At 43.1% G+C, this 17572-nt stretch overlaps 2 protein-coding genes across 6 annotated transcripts in view; one reads left to right on the plus strand and one right to left on the minus strand.

Annotated features, from left to right (window-relative positions):
* The window catches only part of PLEKHH2 (pleckstrin homology, MyTH4 and FERM domain containing H2), a 57596-nt gene extending 47390 nt beyond the window's left edge, over positions 1 to 10206 (minus strand). The window contains exons 1-3 of one of the 3 annotated variants that reach the window (XM_080408580.1): positions 9545 to 9684; positions 7072 to 9190; positions 4897 to 5026 (exon numbers count right to left, since the gene is read on the minus strand). In XM_080408580.1, coding sequence (XP_080264706.1) covers positions 4897 to 5019 — 123 coding nt within the window. In that variant the 5' untranslated portion in view covers positions 5020 to 5026; positions 7072 to 9190; positions 9545 to 9684. Of the gene's footprint in view, positions 1 to 4896; positions 5027 to 7071 lie in introns of all 3 variants that reach the window. The other 2 variants (XM_080408578.1, XM_080408579.1) reach the window with 2 other exon arrangements.
* Positions 10207 to 14625: 4419 nt separating this feature from the next.
* THADA (THADA armadillo repeat containing) overlaps positions 14626 to 17572 on the plus strand; it is a 162807-nt gene continuing 159860 nt past the window's right edge. Inside the window, exons 1-3 of one of the 3 annotated variants that reach the window (XM_080408573.1) lie at positions 14626 to 14676; positions 15878 to 15972; positions 17383 to 17477. In XM_080408573.1, coding sequence (XP_080264699.1) covers positions 15897 to 15972; positions 17383 to 17477 — 171 coding nt within the window. In that variant the 5' untranslated portion in view covers positions 14626 to 14676; positions 15878 to 15896. Of the gene's footprint in view, positions 14693 to 15877; positions 15973 to 17382; positions 17478 to 17572 lie in introns of all 3 variants that reach the window. The other 2 variants (XM_080408574.1, XM_080408575.1) reach the window with 2 other exon arrangements.

Below are 17572 nucleotides of genomic sequence, written 5' to 3' on the forward strand. Positions count from 1 at the left end.
GTGCCATATTCAGTCCTTATGGGGTCTGATGGAAAAGAAACTCAGTGGAGGCTGCCCAAGTGGAAATTTAATACAGCTATGTAGTTCCTCTACTTTATACCTGATGTTGCACACATATTTTAGGTGAAAAATGTACTACAAAAAGAATGAGGGTCACCAACTTTTCCTATGACATTTTAGCTAGGAGCCAAACTCGCAGTGGGATACTGTAATCTTTCATTCACCAAAGATTTTTTTAGTAAACCCTTCACATACATAAGACTTAAGCTGCATTTAAAGGCTTCTACTTCAAACTCAGTTCCACAGCCATCCTAAATTTGGCAGACTAGGGATACTTTCTACATCATTCCTTAAATTCCTGTAAAGACCTCTCCCACTTACAGCAGCAGCTTCTGCTTGAAACTCCAACAAGGTCTCTTTCTTTGCATGTTGGATTTATAAATATAGACTTTTTACTTGGCAAAATCAAAACAAATAAAAAAATAAACAGTGAATGGATTAGTTTTTTGAAAACATTGTATGTACCTTTGCTCCTCTCTCTTCTTCTCCCCAGGTTCACTAAAAACTTTAAATTCTGGTAGTCATACAGCTGAAACACACTTCCAATGCAAATTTCTCAAACTCCTCAACCACTGAGGTTCAAGGAGGACTACTTTCTATACTTAAAAAAACCCAGCAAATAGCTTGTTTTTCTTAACTAGAACACTTCTATTAGAAGAATATACTGACGACTTCCCATGTGGATCATTCATTTATTTACAGGGACAACAGTAAATGAAATCACTTTGCAAAGTTACTTGACTTCCAGTGTATAAGAAAAGTATTTCAATCAATCCACTGCCCAAATATATTGACAGAAGCACATAGGTCACAGACACAAATATTGAAAAAGGGTAGATTCAAGCAAAACCTTATTAAAATCTCGTTTTAGACTAAGTTATAGAACAAATGTAAGGGGAAAAACCCAATGGCTTTTTCCGAGAAGTCATACACATAGTGTGATAGATTATAAACTCCTTTTCCTAATTCACTGTCTTGAAGAGATACCTCTCAAACACACAGAGGAGGAAGGATGGAGAATTACCACCAAGTTATTTCTCTAACTTTCCTGTAGAGACCACCTGTTTTGTCACAGTATCACTCTGTTTTCTACAACAATTACACAGTTCAACACCCATGGGGGTTCTACATCTGTCATGCCATAGTACTGTGATTTCTGTTGCTATTTTGAAGTAGAACACTCTCCAGTGCTATTGTTCAATGTTTTAGCACACATTTCACAACACAGAGATGATTGTGAACAAAACCACAAATAAGGCCTGTGCTAATTAAAGTAAGAGTGAGAATTTGTTTCATTCTATAACAGGTGACCAATCTAGAAAGCACCTATAACAGCTGACATCAGCTGTATTCTCCTCTCATCATTAGTATCAGGATGCCCACCAAGTACGGACCAATTAGGTCTTCATTATTCACTCTACTATTTCTCAAACATATTTTTGAGTAACAATCCCATGCAGTTTAATTTCAAACTAGTACGAGTGCATCTTTCCTTTTACAAAAACTGAGAACTGTTTGTATCATTAAAATTTTTAAAATATGTGAAAAATAACCACTGGATTTTTACAAATGAAACCAACATAGAAATAAATACAGCTAAAACGTTAGTGCCCATTTTTTAAATTACAGGGTTTGAATTGTGCAAGACGGATAAATTTGCACATGCATATGGTCTAACTTTGTTGAGCTCTGACCAGTCTTTGATACCTGTCCTAACTATATTCCAGTTTATGAATGAAAGGTTCATATTAAAAAGTCAAAGTGACAAAGTGAGGAGAAAGATTATTTTTCATTGTCTGCTAATGCTCTGCTCTGTAGAGTAATACATCAAATTATCCCAACTGAACACTTGTTGAGCCTGTGGTCTTCAATATAAAATATTTGCCCACATTTACCTCCTGTAAAGACTTCTCTTTTTCTAAAGTTTCTGAGAAAGCTAAGGCAAATTAAAAGAAGAGGACATAATATGACACGTTCTTAAGATTTTTTCATTTATTTTGGAGTCATGTTTCCCACAGATGAGGAAGAATAATTTTCCTTTGATTGCTTTGTTTCAGGCACAGTGCTAAAGATTTGTGATTTTATCCCTCTTGTTTTTTTTTTAAATGTCAATTTCTGAAATTATACGATTATGCATACATTTCTATTAATTTAAGAGGCTATTTCTAGCACTTAAGAGCCTGTAAATACAAAGTGTAAAGGAACAAAGTGAAAAGTCACATAGAAAGAATTCAAGCTTCTAAATTCTTTTTTTTCTTTTAAACTCAGTTTCGTGAAGTGCGGTTCATGAATCTTAACTTTTTGGTTGCCAAAACTATAATCAGCAGCAGCTGCATAAAGCATGGTTGTAACAGCTGCTGGAAAGTCCCTACAAAAGTCATGTCCCGTGTTCAGCCACTTGACTTCCATCCATGTAGTGATCCAAATGGGGTAAAGAGACAAGAAATACATGACATCTAACAGCTCCGACTGTGTAAGCATCCAATAATCTGTTGAGTGTTACAGCAGACAGTATTGTACTCTCTGATGGATATTCTCCTCCAAGACTGATCATAATGATTTATTAACTCATCTGTGGGCCTTGCTAACTGGAATGAAGGACACAAGTAGTTCTACTTTTCTTTAAATGTTAAATGATGTGTCAAAGGATGACATTTGTACAGCTGGTTGCTCTTTCAAAACCCAATATTCTGCGATACCTGTTCACTGAGAGTTTGCCATACAGAAGAATTGCAGGATTGTGTAAACAATTAGGAGTTTTCAAGTGTACTGCTTTCTAACAGCAATATTTTTAGTCATGTCAAAGAAGAGCTATTTGGAGTACTAAATGTAAAAACACCATTCCAGCAGAACTCAGTATTATTAAACAATGGATTTATATTGTTGTAAATTTTCATGTTCACTTTAGTAAAAAATGCCGATAATGAAAAAAGCCTAATCCAGAAAACACTAGATTTCTTTATTCCATTTCTTTTTCCATCTCAAATCAACACTTTGCACCTTCATAGAAGAGATAAGGGCACAAATGGATAAAAAGAATAGTAACACATTGGCAACTGATATTCAGTCAAGAACCGGATGATATAGTTGAACCAATTATTGATCTGTAAGACCAATGTCTGTAGTAAGGAAATTAGTGGGAACCGTAAGCGCAGAACTAGGAGGCATGTGGGTAGTATGACAGACAAGGGATGAGTCAAAGTGGCCTTTATAAAGAAGGGTGTTGGCTCACAAAGCTACTCAAGATCTTTGAAGGGATCACCAAGGCTGCAGACAGAGGGGATCTGTTTTATATAATTATTTGGATTGTGGAAATTTTAATGTTTAAAGAAACAATCAGCCACAGGGTAAAAGGGAGTGTCCCTGCATGAATTAAAAAATTGGCTCAATAAAATAGTAGGTTATTGACTACTTCACAGTGACTGGCAGCTACCAGTGGAGATCTGCAGAGGTTTGTTCAGGGTGCATGCTGTTCAATGCAGCCTTTTGGTAACAGGCGCTGGGCAGTGAAGCAACAAATGTTTGTGATGGTACTTTGTTATCCAGGATAACAGAAGCCTTCTCACAAGATCTACAAGAAGGTCCTTACAAGATCTAGTGACCACTCACTAAAAATAACAAAAGACATGTAACATAGAAATCTAAAGGACTTTGAGTAAGATCCTGGAATTAAGATAGATATTGCCAAGAAAACATAACTTGATGGTTAATTTGGCTGTCAAAGAAAACAAAATATTAAGCATTATTAGAAAAGGACCAGGGCACATAACTTTGTACATCACCCATGGTTCTTCACAAATGCATAGATATGTGCTTCTTCCAACTTTAATAACTATTTAGTTCTTGTTCCCACCAAAATACAATAAAATGGGCATGACTGGGAGAGGGTTAAATGTGGATGTTAGATGTATTTATGTTTCCAAAAGGAGAATGGATAAATTGACAAAAGAGAAGCATCAATATAAATGTCTAAAATAAAAGTATTGCCACTCTAACATGCTACAAAATGATATGATTTTGTTTTTTTGAGGGGGAGCAACTGATGGAAAATTTAACTCTAAGAAGAATAGAGACATTTTGACAAAATAACATTTTAACTAGAAATTCATTGAGGTGAATATTAATGATGACATAGTTCCAGTGATTCTCTAAAATGTTTTGTCACTTGCACTCTTTTAATTGCCTTACTCTCTCAAAAAGTTACCAGGTAAATACAATGGTGTTTTTCTGGTATTTCAGATATGGGCTCAATTACGAGTGACTGTTGGGATTCACATATTTGAACATGCCAAGGCAAATGTTTCTCTATTGTAAAATAAAGTATATATTTAAACAATATTCTTCAAATTGAATTATATAATACTTTTAAACTTCCCTAGACTCAGATGATGAGCCATAGTTGGAGATGTCTTATTATAGGAAAAGCAAGTCTGGTAAATTACATGATTTGGTAAGGAATACTGGGGAAAATAATACTTCTGGATTTTCTCCCCAATGATTTCTGTGTCTTAAATCAGATCTTAAATACTTAGGAAAACGTGTTAAATATTAACTTCAATGTTGTAAAAGTGATTACTGGATATATATTTTTCTCTGCAGGAGAGCTGCCAGTGTGTTCTTATTTGAAAATGAACATTTCTTGCTGGCAATCTAATGTGTGAATTTCTTTCACAGCATAAAAACATACCTGTTTTCCACATATTTTGTTTTAAAATTCTTTTTTTCCCCCCTCCTGAAAAAATCCCAGTACTTGTAATCTCAAAACATGATGTGATCAGGCCCCATCATCAAATAAAATAATTTAGATGGCATTAAAATTAATACCACGAGACCTACCTTTTCTGCTAACAATTCTCTGATCTTGCTTGCCTGGAGACGAAATTTCATTAACTGTGACTCCAGAGTTAAACATCTTTCCTTCCAGTTTACAGTATCCTCTAGCTCTGAAAGTTCAGCCATATTTATGCTGGAAAAAGAAAGGGAAAAATCCCCATGTCAAAGTGAGTCTGTATTTAATGCCCGAGTTTTTTAATATACATGCTAACTTATTTTATACAAATGTCAACAATGCTGCCCAATTTTGTACATGCACAGCTTCATAAAACTTAGTAAAAGTGCATCAGTCTACAAAGGCCCTTATCATAACTGGGAGATTTCTGAAATCTGTGTTGATAATATTTAGGTTTATCATAATTTAATTTCTTCAATCACTTTGGAGCTGCAATATGTTTTCCTTGATAAGCAGAGATACATCACGCATTTTAATCTTCAGTTTCTGTATATATCCTTGCTTACATAGAAGATGCTTGTGAAGAACTGAGCTTTTGCTAAGAAAATGCCTTCTATAGCTGTAGCTATTTGTGAGTAGCACATTTGGTTTTATGTAAGCTTAATGTTTGGCAGATGAGTCTTTAAAAAGTGTTCTAAAATCCTTATGCTTAATCAAATTGCTTTCACAATTTAATATCTTTAATGAGATGCAAGGGGGAGTTCACGGTTCCAAATGCAAAGGCAGGTGAGCAAATGGTCCCTAATGGATACCCCATGTGAAAAACAACCCCTTTACATTAGCTGTGCCAGATCTCAGGACATCCTGGTCCATGCATGTTTCAGGTTCAAATCTGTGCTTTTATCTACATGTAACGGCTCATTGAAACTAATCTCAGTGCCCTTTTGGACAAGCACTGCTGGAAAAATTATTCAGGATGAGAGCTGGCTCATCATGGTTTGAGTCTGAGAAGCCAAGAAAATCATCTGTGTGTAAGCAGAAGGACTGGGCTTTGTTATATTCCAACTATTTGTAGACAGCTTAATAAAGAGTAAGTGGATGGCTGAATGTAACCATTCAGGCCAGGAAGTTCCCCTGAGAGCCAAGGTCCTGGCCTTTGCAGAGCTCCGAACACCTATGCTGGGCTTGGGAAATAAAGCTTGAATACCCCCAGAGTATTCAATCTATCTGAAATAACAGACAAACGTCAAAACACCATTCAGTGAAAGGCAGCTGGAAGATCACAGAATCCAAAAAATTACCAGTCAAAGGGATCTGCTGCATGTTTGTCACCTATGTCACGGAGAACGGGACACTGACAAGGGTAGGCAAGTAGCCACTCTTTTCAGTATAATGAAAGAGGCTGGCACTGGACAATTGTGCGTAATATAGAACTCTCTATCGCAAGTCCTGACGCAGCACGGATTAATAAGCAATGTCTTTGAGAGTCCCTCTCCCCATGACTACTCCAGTTCTCCAGAAGCCTTTGTTCCAGCACTCCCCTTCCTCCCAAAGTCAGAGGAGGCAGCCCCAGTTTCCCTCCTTCCCCAAAGAGGGGGGAACTCCTCAGCTGGTGGCAAAGAACCTATGGATTTATCTTTTCCACTGTTCCTGGCACCAGGAAGAAAAAAGGAAAAGGCAAAGCATCACAAGACCGATCAAAGTCACGAGCAGGATTCCAAAAAGTGCTTAACTTTTCCGATACATTAATATTTTCCAGTTATCTTCTAAATTTCCCATGTCTCAGATTATTCTGAAGTTCATCATAGCCAAACAGGTAAAAAACTCTGTCTCAAAACTTTCTTTCCTTTCACATATCCTAATTTCCTTATCTCCTCCATTCCGTATCTTACGTTAGAAGGAAAACAAGGAAAGAACTGACTAAGGTTTGTCAGTTTTTCACCACAAGCACTTGTCTGAAAGAAACTGCTCCATTCTTGATTCCCTCTTCCTCTTGGTCCTAGCAGGCTATCATTCAAGCTGTTAAGCCTGAGGTTACAACCATCCCTATTCAGGAATCCCCTACTCAGGAATCCCCATGGAATTGCCAGGATTTAAGCACATTATTAAAACAGTTTCCTGAGCCGATCCTACAATAGCTGAATTCTAAACTTTAAGCACACAAGCATTTCAACTGCAACACTCATAGGTGAGTGGTGTCTTTTACCACTTCTTTACCACTTCTCCCATCTTTTAAGCTTGGCAGAAAACTCCCCCGGCTGTCAGAGAACCAGGTTGCTCACCGATGTCCTGTCCCTAATCCTCGCTCCTCTCTCCGTGTGCAGAGTCCCCACGATCAAGGAGGGAAGGTGGCACTTCCAAGCAGCAGCTTCTCCTACTTTGCAGAGGAAGCTGAAGTTCCATCCAGATTAATCTGGACAGACAGCCTGGATTCTGCTGTCCTAAGTAACGAGGAATGGCAATTTCCTATTAGACTGTCTATTTAGGATTTTTAATAATGTTTTTCTTTTGACTAATCACAGCTACATAAGACAGAGATGAACTCAGCTAACATCTGGTTAACAGTAGGATCTTTCAGTGTTTGTGGTAGTGAAAACACAAACAGATCAAGTAGTGAAAGAATTTTTGCTTTTTGGTAGGGCACAATATTACAGGGTGGAGTTAAAAATGTTCATCTTTCAACAGACAAAACATTTGAGTAGATGGGATTTCTGGCACTGAATAATGCCTCCAGACAAGTAGTTTCTCAATGTCCAAGCTAATTAATATTCCACTGCATAAACATTACAGATAAAAAGTTTGAAAATAACTCTTTTTATTGTGGTTTGTTTGTCAGAGATTATAATAATTTACTTCATATTTTCCAACAAGCCAATGGGTTCTGGAAATATTTACAGGCACATAATACACTGTTTACAATTGCGGAGTGAATGATCTTATTTTGAATCAATGACTTCCTGTTTCTTGTTTGATTCCCCAAGGGAGGAAAAAAATGAGTTCATCTCTCTTGGCTTATAGAGTACTCTGAATCAGCACTCAAACCTACGCAGAGTCCGCCCCTTCTTCCTGCTCCAATTCCCACTGCAAAGCCCTCCGTTTTCCCTCAGTCTTTACAAATTAAATCTTTTGAAAAGTAAACTAAAAAAGCGCACATTAAAGCGGTAAGTTCTAATTATGTCATCAAAAATTAATTGAGACAAGTCTGACAAGTCTGGAAAGATTAAATTCATCTTTTTCATTTTTTAAGTTTATAAATCTCTTCATAGGCTTCAAGAAGTCAGAATGTCATATTCTCCCCAAAGGGATTGATACAATTTCCTTTTCTTTGCTGTCTGCTTGGAAATTATCAAAATACATTTCATGGGGGAAGGAGGGAACAATGTTCTAGCTTTTTGAAGCATGTTAAAAAATTTACATATTCCTTATCACACTGTCAGTGTTTTCTTCTGTTTTTAACAAAACGCTGTGTTTAACTAAACACTTCACACTCTGTCCATATGTTCCGTATGTCCTTTCTCTGCTGGAGAAAGCTTGATCAGTCCTTCTGTTTCCGTAGCAGTGGGTCGGTCTGCACAGTACATGGTGGGCTCCCTACACCATCCTAAAATGTTCACCAGCCCAAATGCATTTGGACCATACCTCTTTTAATTTCAGGCCCCTTTCTCCCACCCTTTTTGCCCAAACTCGGCACTTGCAAATATTTTTGGAGCCATAAAGGTTGGACTGCAGAAGGGAAATGATGAGACACAATGTGGACCTGTTTAGGAATCAAGGAAGTCATTCTCAGGTTTGTCGCTGGCCAGGGCCCTTCCTTATGCTGAAACACTTGGTAACTTTATTTTCTACTTGACTCATTTTGCATAATTCTGTGCTCAGACAAACTGTAGCCTAAGCTATTGAAAACCTCCTTCAAAATCTGATTTATGAATGGTTTTTCTGCTGCTTCCTAGCTGCAACGAGGGTGTTGCTTCCCAACACATCAGCCCGGGCTCCCCCACGGCAGCACTGGGTGCAGACCCCCTGGTTCCAGGGGCCAGGCTGCCCCCTCCCAGCCCATGACCCAGCCGCTGCCTGCCGGGCTCCGGGCTCCGCAGGGCCGTGGCCCAGCTGCTTCGCACCACAGGGCGCTGTCACACGCCTGGAGCAAAGCGTTAAAGCACACAAGACCATTTTACATCCTTGTCCTGGCGACCGCAACTTTAAAGGCTGCAGTGTGGCATCGCACTAGGGGCGGACGTTGAATTTTTAAGTGAAATTCCAAAAGCTGACGGCACAGATATGTAAAAAAGTATCTTAATTCTGCGTGGTTGCTTGGCGGTTGTGTTCTTCTCGCTCTTCTTTTTCGGGGGACGGCAGGGATACAGCAGCGGCACCGCCAGCACGAGGAGAGGAGCCCGGACCCTACGGGACCGAACGGGACCTCAGGGACCTCAAGCTCCTCAGCCTCGTGCCGCGGGGACACGGCTCGGCGCACCCGCGGAGCGCTGCCCTCAACGCCACCGCCGTGACCTGACACAACGTCACCCTCCACCGTGCCGGCGCCGCCTGGCACCGCCCGACGGAGCCCCCCGGGAGCCCGCGCCGGCTGTCCCGCCGCGCCCGCCCCGCCCCGCCGCCGGGGCGCGACACCCCGCGGCGGCGCCCCCGGGGCCGCCCCGCCGGGGAACAGCCGGGGGCCGGCCCGGCCGCTGCCGCCCGCCCGGCGCGGCCCCGCTCGCGAAGGGAGGGAAGGGGGCAACGAAAGGGAGGTCAAACCTGGCGGCCGTGGCTCGCCGCGCCGGGCGCCGTCCGGGCTGTGGGCGCTGCGGGGCCGCGGCTGCCCGCGCCCGCCCGCGCCCCTCGGCGCCCGCCCCACCATCCCCGCGGCGAGCGGCGCGGGCGCCTGAGCGACGGCCGCCACGGCCACTGAGGAGCGGGGGGCCGCCCCCGGCGGGGCGTCCGGGCGGGGCCTGCGCGGCTCGGCGGCGGCCGCGGCGGGGGCCGGTCGGCGACGGGGGGCCCGTGCCGGGACGCCCGGCCTGGCCCGGGTGTTGGGGCGGGGGGCGCGCTCGGGGGGCCTCTGCCGCGCCGCTTCTAACCCAGACGGCCTCGCCCGGGCGCTGCGGCGCCGACGGCGCGGCGGGCAGGGAGCGCCCGTCGGAGCGCGGAGGGGGCGCTGGCCGGAGCCGCCGGGCTGCCCCCCCGGGGCGCGGCGCGGCCTGGTCGGTGCGGGGATGGGCGGCGGGAGCAGCCGGGAGGGCGCTGCAGGCAGCGGGCCGCACACCGCCCCCGGCAGATGGGCCGGGCAGCCAGCGCCCCTGCCCCGTCCCGCTGCTTCTAGTCCCTGTGAATTGGGGTTTTTTGCTCTGACCTTGCGCGAATTCCTGAAGGGGAGACTGTGTTAGGAACCAGCATCCACCTGCCCTGAAGGCCGTCAGCTCCAACACTGGAGTTTACAGCAATTCACATTCCACCTTCTGTGGAAGGTCATTTGCCAAGTGTAAACCGGAGGGTTGGAACTGTGCAGTCACCGGGGCAATGGTGGGGATATTATGGGATGAATGGGCCTTGCAGAGCTGCCGTGTCCAACAGGTGAGGCACGCTTTGCACCGCAGTAGAGCGGCAGGTGCACGTGTGGGTGCGTCATGCTGGCAGTGGGGTCTTCGTGTCCCCACCGGCTGGCAGGAGCTGCAGTACGTCTCGGGCAACCAGCTGCCACAGTCTCTTCTGGAAGACTTGAGTGCCTGAAGCATTAAAAATAATTTGGAAAAAGTGATTGCTATGTTGCTTGTCTGGCAATCTTCCTCATCCACATGTTGATTGGGACTGAGATTTAGGGACTGTATTTCATTGGGATTATGGTTTAGGGAGGCAAAATGTTTTGCAGGTTCTTCTGGTGCATAAACAAACCCTGCTATACCCTTCTGGTGTTTATTTCTAATGTAGATGTGCAGCGTTGTGTTGTGTAAAATGCTCTTTCACAATCATTGGTGACTCAGTGAAAGTGCAATTTTTTGGTCTGAAGGAAAAAAAAAAAAAAAAAGCAGTCTTAAAAGCTCAAGTATTCCCCATCTGGTTATACACACAATTTCATTTTTTCCTGTTCAGTTTGGTACAGCCTCCAATTTTCCACTCCCTTGCAGTGACCTTAAAGTATCCAAACAATTCGCTGAAACTGCTTCATTTGTTGGTACTTTTCTAAGTGCCTCATGTATTTTTTAAGCACTCATTACTGAAAAACATACTAAAAACATGCTTGCTGGTATGGCAAGATGTGAATTGTTTTCTACCTGATACCTTCTGTCTAGCATCTTCAACCTACACTAAAAACAAATTAACTGAAAAAAAGGGGGTTTTAGATTAAAAGATTTAGCCAAAGACTACAAATTGTCATTGGGTTCCTAGCAAACACTGTACAAAATAATCTATCACTGATGTTTAATGAAAACTTTGGCCGTATCATTTCCTCAAATAGCGACATGTTCTCTTTAGATACACCAGGAGCGTGGAGAGCATTTGAGTTCAGAGCGCAGTGAGGCAAGGAAAAGCAAAGGTGACATGAATGGCACGCTCAGACAGCAGAAGGGAGAGCAAAGCCTGGTCACTAAATGACTCTTCCTTACAGTTTATTCTGTGGATTGACATTTTCTCTGGCCTCAGGTAATAAAAATGCTTTGCAGCCACAGAGGTCTCAATACTCATACGTAAAGAGGCATGAGAAAATATTTTGGAAGAAGTAGGGATATTCAGGATTTTCTTTCAATTGTCCTTATCTGTAAAGTATGTAGAGGTACCTAGAATCTGTGTTCAGGTACTGAAGGGAATAAAATTACCAGTAGAACAACTGGGACACATAGAACAAAATACAACTTTGTTTTATAATTAGCACGTAAGGGGGAAAGCCGTATATCTTCCAGGCAAAGATAGAAAACTATTGTACACATAATTGTGGTCTCAGGAAGAGAGTTTCTCCTTTCCCTTGTCACTGATGGAAGTTACGTACAAGCAGTAATAAATCTGAAGTGGAGTCTTGCAAATGTGTGCAGAAAAATGCAAAGAACTGGTACATAGTATGCTGCAGGAGCAACCTGCAAGACCAGGTATTTGGATCTTGGAATGATCATCTGCTCACTACAGAAGTAAACCAAAGTCAAAATACCATTAAATACTTGCCTCTCTAATGTGGGCTCTAAATACTAGCCTCTAGATGTGGCTGAAGGTGTGTGTGTTGTGTGGCTTTTACTGTCCATAATTGACTGTAATGCAAGAAAGTAAGTGCTAAGTTTCTGGTTATCTTATGAAACAGTAACCTCATTCATTTTGAATATTATGAACACTGTATTGCAAAACATCTACTCCAGAGTGTGGAAGCTAATAATAAAAAAACCCCACCATTTCAGAGATTATCAAGTGGTTATCAAGCCTGCAACTCGAATGTAAAATTTGGGGTTTATGAGACTTTCCTGAGAATGTAGAACATGATTCTGACATGCTGGGACACAACCTTACCCCCATCATGACAAACAGAGATTTTTCTGGTCCTCTTTCACAAAGATAAGCATTGCAACCATTTAAGTTTAGGTATTTCAGACCAGTATGTGTGTCTACAACTGGAAAATATATTCCAGAAAACATCTTGTGATTCCAAAATCTTAGATTATACAATTTCTCCTGTACATTCATTTCTATGTGGATTCTTTGGAAGGATAATGTATATATTTGAGACTTGCAATAGAGAAAAAGTTCCCCTGTTATTGTTTATACAAGTTGCAATTACAAAACTGTGATATACATAGATAGATCATCTTCAGGGGCTGTTCAAATTAATTAAAAAGTATATTGATTCTTCTTGACAAAAAAACAGCTTTAAAGGTTTTATTTAAGTGGAGAAGGGGAAGGAAGAAAGATCATTCCTGTTCAATTCATGCTGTTACCATGACGTATCTTAAAATGTTGCTCTTTCAAGGCTATGGCTTGTCTTTCAGTGATGGAAAAACGGCATCTTATCTAAATAGCCTGTAGTATTTGTGCTTCAGTACCTTTGAATGGAACAACCTGTGGTTAATTCAGTTACTAATGAAGGCTTTTTCTGTGTGAGAGAAATACAGCCTATGAGTAGGTCCATGGCTTCCCTGTAAGAGCACAACCTCTTTTTAATTGTTTGGCGCCACGCAGTGGTAAAATTATATATTGCTCTAAATAATCAATTTCTGAGAGTTTTCAAATGATATCATCTCCCAGTGAAAGAAACTTAAAATGTAAAATATTCTACTTTCTGGCTATAGGCATTACTCAAGACGACTAGAATTTACAGCTCCCAACAGTGTGGATTAGAATATTTCCTTTGAGAGGGCTTTCCACTGGTGGATGTTGATTTGTCAAAACTGTAAAGTCTGTGAACATAAATCCAGTGCTTAGGAAAAAAAAAAAAAAAACCAACCAAACACAACCTTCTGATGAACTGCAGAAACATTGCGGTAAAAGTCACTGTACTTGGCCAGAGCAGGGGACCATCGAGCCTGGTATCCAGTCACTCGACTGTCATCCTCAGCCAGTTCCCAGGAAGTTAAATGTCCAGAATACCCCACAATATCGTCCCAGTTTCCAGTTGCCTTGAGGTTCAGGGACTTTGTGAGACAGAAGTTTTGTGTTTTGAAGCTTTGTCTGATTTTGGTTTTGGTGGGTGTTGTTTTTTTTTTTTTTTGGGGGGGGTGTTGTTTGTTTGGGTTTTTTTTCTTCCATGAGTTAGTCCAGCTGCTTTTGAACAAGTGTAAATGTCCTAGGATCATGAGCTCTGTGGTGTAAATAATTTATTTAGTTTCGGACGTGCCATCTGTTTGTTTCATTTGATGCCCCTTCATTTTTGTAGACACAGTGAAAAATGATTTTAGAAGTTTCTGTCATATTCCATTTCAGTAGTTTCTTTGAGACTGAAGTTACCTCTTAATGGTTTCATAGAGGGAAGCCCCCATCTACCTTTGGCCATCCTTCTTACCCTACCTTACACCTCTGGCAGTGCTACTACCTTCTTTTTGGGTAGGGATGAACACTGCACGCGGCGCTCAAGGTGTAGGTGTATTTATACAGTGCCATAGGGATGTTTTCTAGTTTTTTAATTCTCTCCCTAGCAATTTCTAACACTGTGGTCGCTTTTTTGGTCTCTGCAGGATCTCCGGCTCATGGCAGGGCACAACATAGCCACGACACCAGTATTTCAAGCATCTGTGCTCCTTATGAGCAGAACAGAAATTACGGAAACAGAATGGCTTACCTTTCCAAGGTGGTTAAGCCTTGAAGAGCCCATGCCTGGTGAGCTGCTCAGAGGTATTATGCGAGCTACTTCTAAATAAGTTATTGTGAATACCATAAACTTGGTGCTCTTGGGGAACAGAGCAATTGAAGCGTGTGGGTCTTGCATGTTGGCATTTCATTTCTCAAGATGCCTCTTCGCTATGCATTGCACTACGAAGCGTGGATTCTTCTGGTGTTACCTGACAGCTCCCTGGCATGGATGCTTCCTCTACTTGTTAAAACTCGGGGAGAGTAAAGCTCTTTTGGAAAGCAGAAAGTTGCTGGGAAGATAATCCCTAATGTTACAGAAAATGAGCTGGAATACATAGAGCTGGAACCCTGAAAACGGTTCCCCTGAAGCTGGGGAACCGGTAGGAAGAGGACAAATTTTCCAGCAGTGCATTTCCCGAGAGTACATTTAAAATGAGGAAAGTCTTTTACAAAGCAGCCCCGCCACCTACGGCGGGGTCCCAGGCAGGTACCTCCCCCCCCCCGGGCGGGCCCCGGGGGGGGAGCACCTGCCCGGGGCGGGCGGCGGGGCGGGCCGGGGGCGGCCCTCGCGTCCTGGTTGGCGGCGGGCGGGGCGGCGGTACCGGGAAGGGAAGCGGCGCCGGCGGGTGAGTCTCCCCTCAGGTCGGGGTTTTTCCGGCGGCTCCTTTCCCCTTTGCTACGGCGTTCCGCGGCTTCCATGGCGGCGGCTCCGCGGCGCTGTCGCTTCCCGTGGCGGGTACCGCTGCGAGCCGGGCCCGGTTACGGCCCACCGCCGGCTCTGCTGGGCTCTCGGCCGGTGCGGCCTGGCCCGGCAGCGCGCTGGGAGCCGCTGTGGGGCGCGGGGCTGTTGGGGCCGTCTCGGTCGGTCAGGGAGAGCGTGTGGCGCTCGCACGGCGGCGGGGCGCGGCGGCGCCTTCCTGTGAGGCGTTATGGCGGGCTCCGGGGCTGTGGCGCCGGTTGCCCGGGGGGTGGCCGCCGCCGCCCCGCCGGTGTGCCCTCCGCCCCGGGGATGCCCGCTGTTGCCGTGCCCGCTGCCTGAGGGAAAAAGTCTGAGGCTACCTGCTCCTGAAAGAAAATAAAAGGAGTTACGCTTTTTTTAGGTCGGGGGATCTTTTCAATGTATATAAATGGGTGGAGGGAGGGTACAAAGATGGAGCGAGGTGCTTTTCAGTGGTGCCCAGTGCCAGGGTGGCAGGCCGTGGGCATGGACTGAAACACAGAAGGGTCCCTCAGGGCATCAGGAAGCATCCAGATGTGGTGTGAGGCTGCTGGAGCACCGGCACAGGTTGTCCAGTAAGGCTGGGGAGTCTCCATCCTTAGAAACATTTGAAAGCCACCTGAACATGGTGCTGGGTCATGGCCCCAGGTGGCCCTGCTTGAGCAGGGGGTAGGACCAGGTGCTCCCCAGAGGTCCTTTCCAACCTCAGCTGTTCAGTGGTAACAAGCTTGTAAGCCAGTGAAACAGTAAAACGGAGCAACAGAAGTTTTGTGGTGTTATTCCCCTGCTTCTGCATGATATTTTTGAGCTGTGATCCAGGGGCATGCCACAGACTACATAACGAGTGCAGTAAAAACGCTGGTGAGACAGTTTGTCATTCATTCAGCAAATCCTGTTTTCTATTACTTTTGTTGCATAAAGTCTGTATGAATTTTGGACAAAATGCTTGAAATAGTTGTAATAGATCTTGGAAAAATAATTTGCACAGATAATACAATAAAAATTACATCAGGAAGTCAAAAGACCATTATCACAGGAAGTGTTTGTAATTACACTTTTAAAATAATGTGACCTGTAATTTTAAAAAATGTTTGTGGGTTTTTTTTTAGCAGGTATCTATCAGTTAAAATGGTTTTAAAGAAGAAGAAGGAAGTTCAGGTAGATGCATTCCTTCTTGATCATCAGAAGCTTGAAAAACTTCAGAGTAAGTGAGGTGTTTTTTCCTGAGCGGAATTTTTTTTCCTAGTAGTAGAATGTGTTTGAGTATTGAAAACTTCAGTTTCAAAACTGAAATTGATCTGTTTTGGTGGGGTTTGTTTATTGTTATGTTTTACTTGGTCAGTTTTGTTTTGTAAATTTTAGGTATGTTTGCTTTTTTTTAGGTTTGTTTTTATTTTTTAATGACAATGACTTCTTACCTTGGCAAAGTTAAAAAGAATCCTCTAGAACACTCTTTCTCTGGTTGGAAAGCTCTTTGCTTTTTTTATCATTGGTGTGAAGTTGGTAGAACGGCCTACTTGTCATCCCACTTGCAGGCCTGTAATTCAGTGCTGCCTGAAGTACGAGCTTTAATATGTAGGATAACACCAAATTTCAAAGAATCACAGAATGGTTGAGGTGGGAAGGGATCTCTGGAGGTCATCTTGAGAGTATTTTCCCAGCCTTTGTATTTTCTGTAGTTAACTTGATTTAAAGATACTGTTCAAATGCTGTTTTATTTTGTGGTGTGTTTTTTTTGTTTCTTGGATGAGAGAATCTTCCATTGATCTTTACTTAAAATAAAAACAAACCCAAGTAAATCAAGATTTGTACACTGAAGTTGCTATGAGGTGCTCCTTGCCTTTTAGCAGTGGTGACACTTGGAGTGCTGCATCTGTTTCCAGGCTCCTCAGTACAAGAGAGGTATGGACGTACTAGAGACAGTCCAGTGAAGGGACACTAAGATAATGAAGGGCCTGGAACATCCCTCCTGTGCAGAAAGACTGTGAGAGCTGGGACTCTTCAGCCTGCAGAAGAGAAGGCTCATGAGGGTCCTTGTGTGTTCCGATGTGTACAATATATCTGAAGGGAGAGCATAAAAAAGGCTTTTTCCTGTGTTCAACAGTGATGGGACAGCAAGCATGAGCGCAAACTGAAACACAGGAGGTTCCCTCTGAGCATCAGGAAACACTTCTTTAATGTGAGGGTGACTGAGCACGGGCACAGGTTTCCCAGGGGATCTGGGGAGTCGTTATCCGTGGAGGTATTCAGAAGCCATCCGGCCGTTGTCCCGGGCAGCCTGCTCCAGGAGACCCAGCTTTGAGCGGTGTGGTTGGACCAGGTAACCTCTGGAGGTTCCTTCCAACTTCAACCATACTGTGATTTTGTGAAACTGGTCTTCATACCAGATGAGGCCTACTGTATGTTACAGTGAAACTTGTATTTATCTTTTCTTTTTGTTAGAAAAAAAAATGGTGTTAAAGTGTTGTGGCTTAAGAGAATGTAGCGCCAGTAGGTTTACTGGAACAGGAAAAAAGCCCAAAAATTAAGCAGTGATTTCTTACTATAAATTATGTGGTGTTTATAATGCTTACTATAGTTCCTTTCTAAATAGAGACTTTTTTTCTAAATGTAGGGTTTTCAAAGGCTGAAGAGCAAAACCTGGCATCTTTGCTTCTGCACTGCGCACAGTTGAGCAATGGCATCCAGCAGATCCAGTGTATTAAACAAGTAAGACTTCACCATTATTGGTGTGGTTCTTGGTAACTGATAGTGTGTCATATGCATTGGTAATGGGAAACAACAATTCTGAAATAAACTGTAAT

The sequence above is a fragment of the Falco punctatus genome (genome assembly GCF_963210335.1).
Source record: "Falco punctatus genome assembly, chromosome: 12".
Lineage (NCBI taxonomy): Eukaryota > Metazoa > Chordata > Aves > Falconiformes > Falconidae > Falco > Falco punctatus.